This window comes from Salvelinus alpinus, chromosome 37 (genome assembly GCF_045679555.1).
Source record: "Salvelinus alpinus chromosome 37, SLU_Salpinus.1, whole genome shotgun sequence".
Classification (NCBI taxonomy): domain Eukaryota; kingdom Metazoa; phylum Chordata; class Actinopteri; order Salmoniformes; family Salmonidae; genus Salvelinus; species Salvelinus alpinus.
In genome coordinates this window covers 8,498,246-8,504,283 of record NC_092122.1, presented here as the reverse complement: position 1 = coordinate 8,504,283, position 6,038 = coordinate 8,498,246, and the positions used below count along the sequence as shown (strand labels likewise).

At 52.7% G+C, this 6,038-nt stretch overlaps 1 protein-coding gene across 5 annotated transcripts in view; it reads right to left on the bottom strand.

Moving 5' to 3' along the window:
• Nucleotides 1–5,808, bottom strand: part of LOC139566090 (signal peptide, CUB and EGF-like domain-containing protein 1) — a 68,925-nt gene extending 63,117 nt beyond the window's left edge. For all 5 annotated transcript variants that reach the window (XM_071387001.1, XM_071387002.1, XM_071387006.1 and 2 more), the window contains exon 1: nucleotides 5,681–5,808. In XM_071387001.1, coding sequence (XP_071243102.1) covers nucleotides 5,681–5,801 — 121 coding nt within the window. In that variant the 5' untranslated portion in view covers nucleotides 5,802–5,808. The remainder of the gene's footprint in view (nucleotides 1–5,680) is intronic.
• Between the last annotated feature and the right edge of the window lie 230 nt (nucleotides 5,809–6,038).

Genomic DNA, 6,038 nt, shown 5'->3' with positions numbered 1-6,038 from the left:
CATCCGAAGAGGAGTTGCAAGGATTGGACCAAAGTGCAGCGCGGCTAGTGTTCAACATGTTTAATAAAGAACAAGTGAAAACACTACAAACAACATACAAAATAACAAAAATTTGCAAAAACCGAGACAGACCTATCTGGTGCAGACAATCACAGAGACAGGAAACAAACACCCACAAAATCCCAACACAAAACAAGCCTCCTATATATGATTCTCAATCAGGGACAACGATTACCATCTGCCTCTGATTGAGAACCATATTAGGCTGGACATAGAAACAGACAAACTAGACACACAACATAGAATTCCCACCCAGCTCACGTCCTGACCAACTAAACACATACAAAACAACAGAAAACAGGTCAGGAACGTGACAGAACCCCCCCCCTCAAGGTGCGAACTCCGGGCGCACCCCTAAAACTCAAGGGGAGGGTCTGGGTGGGCATCTGTCCGCGGTGGCGGCTCCGGCGGTGGACGAGGACACCACTCCACCACTGTCTTTGTCCCCCTCCTTAGCGTCCTTTGAGTGGCGACCCTCGCCCACGACCTTAGCCTAAGAATCCTCCCCAAGGCCCCCACATGATTTTGGAGGTAGCTCAGGACAGAGAGGTAGCTCAGGACAGAGAGGTAGCTCAGGACAGAGAGGTAGCTCAGGACAGAGAGGTAGCTCAGGACAGAGGGGTAGCTCAGGACAGAGGGGCAACTCCGGACTAATGGCAGCTCCGGACTGAATGGCAGCTCCGGACTGAGTGGCAGCTCCGGACTGAGTGGCAGCTCCGGACTGAGTGGCAGCTCCGGACTGAGTGGCAGCTCCGGACTGAGTGGCAGCTCCGGACTGAGTGGCAGCTCATGACTGTAGGGCGGCTCATGACTGTAGGGCGGCTCATGACTGTAGGGCGGCTCATGACTGTAGGGCGGCTCATGACTGTAGGGCGGCTCATGACTGGCTGGCGGCTCATGACTGGCTGGCGGCTCATGACTGGCTGGCGGCTCATGACTGGCTGGCGGCTCATGACTGGCTGGCGGCTCATGACTGGCTGGCGGCTCTGGACGCTCATGGCTGGCTGACGGCTCCGGCAGATCCTGTCTGGTTGGCGGCTCTGGCAGATCCTGTCTGGTTGGCGGCTCTGGCAGATCCTGTCTGGTTGGCGGCTCTGGCAGATCCTGTCTGGTTGGCGGCCCTGGCAGATCCTGACTGACGAATGGCTCTAGCGGCTCCTGACTGACGAACGGCTCTGACGGCTCGGGACAGACGGGCGGCTCTAACGGCTCGGGACAGACGGATGGCTCAGACGGCGCTGGGGAGACGGATGGCTCAGATGGCGCTGGGGAGACGGATGGCTCAGATGGCGCTGGGGAGACGGATGGCTCAGATGGCGCTGGGGAGACGGATGGCTCCGATGGCGCTGGGGAGACGGATGGCTCCGATGGCGCTTGGCAGACGGATGGCTCCGATGGCGCTTGGCAGACGGATGGCTCCGATGGCGCTTGGCAGACGGCCAGCTCAGACGGCGTTGGGCAGACGGACAGTTCAAACGGCGTTGGGCAGACAGACAGTTCAGACGGCGTTGAGCAGACGGGCAGTTCAGGCGCCGCTGGGCAGACGGGCAGTTCAGGCACCGCTGGCCAGACGGCAGACTCTGGCCGGCTGAGACGCACTATAGGCCTGATGCGTGGTGCCGGAACTGGAGGTACCGGGCTGAGGGCACGCACCTCAGGGCGAGTGCGGGGAGAAGGAACAGGGCACACTGGACTCTCGAGGCGCACTATGGGCCTGGTGCGTGGTACCGGAACTGGAGGTACCGGGCTGAGGGCACGCACCTCAGGGCGAGTGCGGGGAGAAGGAACAGTGCGTACAGGGCTCTGGAGACGCACAGGAGGCTTGGTGCGTGGTGCCGGAACTGGAGGCACTGAGCTGGAGACACGCACCATAGGAAGAGTGCTTGGAGGAGGAACAGGGCACACTGGACTCTCGAGGCGCACTATAGGCCTGGTGCGTGGTACCGGAACTGGAGGTACCGGGCTGAGGGCACGCACCTCAGGGCGAGTGCGGGGAGAAGGAACAGTGCGTACAGGGCTCTGGAGACGCACAGGAGGCTTGGTGCGTGGTGCCGGAACTGGAGGCACTGAGCTGGAGACACGCACCATAGGAAGAGTGCGTGGAGGAGGAACAGGGCTCTGGAAACGCACTGGAAGCCTGGTGCGTGGTGTAGGCACTGGTGGTACTGGGCTGGGGCGGGGAGGTAGCGCCGGAAATACCGGACCGTGCAGGCGTACTGGCTCCCTTGAGCATTGAGCCTGCCCAACCTTACCTGGTTGAATACTCCCCGTCGCCCGACCAGTGCGGGGAGGTGGAATAACCCGCACCGGGCTATGTAGGCGAACCGGGGACACCATGCGTAAGGCTGGTGCCATGTAAGCCGGCCCAAGGAGACGTACTGGTGGCCAGATATGTAGAGCCGGCTTCATGGCACTTGGCTCAATGCTCAATCTAGCCCTACCAGTGCTGGGAGGTGGAATAACCCGCACCGGGCTATGCACACGTACAGGAGACACCGTGCGCTCTACTGCGTAACACGGTGTCTGCCCGTACTCCCGCTCTCCACGGTTAGCCTGGGAAGTGGGCGCAGGTCTCCTACCTGCCCTTGGCCCACTACCTCTTAGCCCCCTCCCAATAAATTTTTGGGGTTTCTTCTCGGGCTTCCTTGCTAGCCGCGTACCTTCATAGCTTCGATTCCTTTCTCCGGTAGCCTCTGCTCTCCTCAATGCCTCCAGCTGTTCCCATGGGAGGCGATCCTTTCCAGCCAGGATCTCCTCCCATGTGTAGCAACCCTTGCCGTTTAAGACATCTTCCCATGTCCATTCCTCTGTCTGTCTCTGCTGCTGTCGCTGCCCGTTGCCACGCTGCTTGGTCCGGGTTTGGTGGGTGTTTCTGTAACGGCTTTCCTCCATCTCTTCATCCGAAGAGGAGTTGCAAGGATTGGACCAAAGTGCAGCGCGGCTAGTGTTCAACATGTTTAATAAAGAACAAGTGAAAACACTACAAACAACATACAAAATAACAAAAATGTGCAAAAACCGAGACAGACCTATCTGGTGCAGACAATCACAGAGACAGGAAACAAACACCCACAAAATCCCAACACAAAACAAGCCTCCTATATATGATTCTCAATCAGGGACAACGATTACCATCTGCCTCTGATTGAGAACCATATTAGGCTGGACATAGAAACAGACAAACTAGACACACAACATAGAATTCCCACCCAGCTCACGTCCTGACCAACTAAACACATACAAAACAACAGAAAACAGGTCAGGAACGTGACAATGGGACCACGCAGCTGTCATACCGCTCAGGAAGGAGACGCGTTCTGTCTCCTAGAGATGAACGTACTTTGGTGCGAATAGTGCAAATCAATCCCAGAACAACAGCAAAGGATCTTGTGAAGATGCTGGAGGAAACAGGTACAAATGTATCTATATCCACAGTAAAACGAGTTCTATATCGACATAACCTGAAAGGCCGTTCAGCAAGGAAGAAGCCACTGTTCCAAAACTGCCATAAAAAAGCCAGAATACAGTTTGCAACTGCACATGGGGACAAAGATCAAACTTATTGGAGAAATGTCCTCTGGTCTGATGAAACAAAAATAGAACTGGTTGGCCATAATGACCATTGTTATGTTTGGAGGAAAAAGGGGGAGGCTTGCAAGCTGAAGAAAACACCATCCCAAACGTGAAGCACGGTGGTGGCAGCATCATGTTGTGGAGGTGCCTTGCTGCAGGAGGGACTGGTGCACTTCACAAAATAGATGGCATCATGAGAAGGAAAATGATGTGGATATATTAAAGCAACATCTCAAGACATCAGTCAGGAAGTTAAAGCTTGGTCGCAAATCGGTCTTCCAAATGGACAATGACCCCAAGCATACTTCCAAAGTTGTGGCAAAATGGCTTAAGGACAACAAAGTCAAGGTATTGGAGTGGCCATCACAAAGCCCTGACCTCAATCCTATAGATGTGTGGGCAGAACTGCTTTTACAAACCTATTTCAGCTTTTATTTCTTTCAACACATTCCCAGTGGGTCAGAAGTTTACATACACTCAATTAGTATTTGGTAGCATTGCCTTTAAATTGTTTAATAACTTGGGTCAAATGTTTTGGGTAGCTGTCCACAAGCTTCCCACAATAAGTTGGGTGGATTTTGGCCCATTCCTCTTGACAGAGCTGGTGTAACTGAGTCAGGTTTGTAGGCCTCCTTGCTTGCACACGCTTTTTCCAGTTCTGCCCACACATCTATAGGATTGAGGTCAGGGCTTTGTGATGGCCACTCCAATACCTTGACTTTGTTGTCCTTAAGCCATTTTGCCACAACTTTGGAAGTATGCTTGGGGTCATTGTCCATTTGGAAGACCGATTTGCGACCAAGCTTTAACTTCCTGACTGATGTCTTGTGATGTTGCTCAATATATCCACATCATTTTCCTTCTCATGATGCACCAGTCCCTCCTGCAGCAAAGCACCCCCACAACATGATGCTGCCACCCCCGTGCTTCACGGTTGGGATGGTGTTTTCTTCGGCTTGCAAGCCTCCCCCTTTTTCCTCCAAACATAACAATGGTCATTATGGCCAAACAGTTCTATTTTTATTTCATCAGACCAGACGACATTCCTCCAAAAAGTACGATCTTTGTCCCCATGTGCAGTTGCAAACCGTAGTCTGGCTTTTTTATGGCGGTTTTGGAGCAGTGGCTTCTTCCTTGCTGAGCGGCCTTTCAGGTTATGTCGATATAGGACTCGTTTACTGTGAATATAGATACTTTTGTACCGGTTTCCTTCAGCATCTTCACAAGGTCCTTTGCTGTTGCTCTGGGATTGATTTGCACTTTTTGCACCAAAGTACATTCATCTCTAGGAGACAGAATGCGTCTCCTTCCGGATCGGTATGACGGCTGCGTGGTCCCATGGTGTTTATACTTGCGTACTATTGTTTGTACAGATGAACGTGGTACCTTCAGGTGTTTGGAAATTGCTCCCAAGGATGAACCAGACTTGTGGAGGTCTTGGCTGATTTCTTTGGATTTCCCCATGATGTCAAGCAAAGAGGCACTGAGTTTGAAGGTAGGCCTTGAAATACATCCACAGGCACACCTCCAATTGACTCAAATTATGTCAATTAGCCTATCAGAAGCTTCTAAAGCCATGACATCATTTTCTGGAATTTTCCAAGCGGTTTTAAATGCACAGTCAACTTCTTGTATGTAAACGTATGACCCACTGGAATTGTGATACAGTGAATTATAAGTGAAATAATCTGTCTGTAAATAATTGTTGGAAAAATGACTTGTGTCATGCACAAAGTAGATGTCCTAACCGACTTGCCAAAACTATAGTTTGTTAACAAGAGATTTGTGGAGTGGTTGAAAAACAAGTTTTAATGACTCCACCTAAGTGCATGTAAACTTCCGACTTCAACTGTATATATAGAGAGAGAAACAGAGAGAATAACACAAGAACACGTTTGGAACACAGAACTACAGTTTATGGCTTTGACCTTGGCTCTGTAGTGGGTGACCCCAACCCGGAACCACTGTCCAAAGCCCTCATATATAATTCACCACAGGGCTGTTTAGGGCCCCTACGGTGGGGTGATAGCCCGTGGAGGGTACGTACATGTACAGTCTCTCTGGTTCTTTGCCAGCTCGAACCCGGGCCGGCACTCGCAAGCCACGCCCCCCTTGGGGGTCTCCCTGCAGATGTGGGCGCAGCCGTGGTCCTTGTTCATGCAGTTCATTCCATCTGTGGAGGGAGAGAGACGGAGGGAGATGGAGAGGGAGAGAGAGGGAGGGAGATGGAGAGGGAGAGAGAGGGAGGGAGGGAGGGAGAGAGAGAGAGAGAGAGAGACGGAGGGAGATGGAGAGGGAGAGAGAGGGAGGGAGATGGAGAGAGAGGGAGGGAGGGAGGGAGGGAGGGAGGGAGGGAGAGAGAGAGAGAGAGAGAGACGGAGGGAGATGGAGAGGGAGGGAGACAG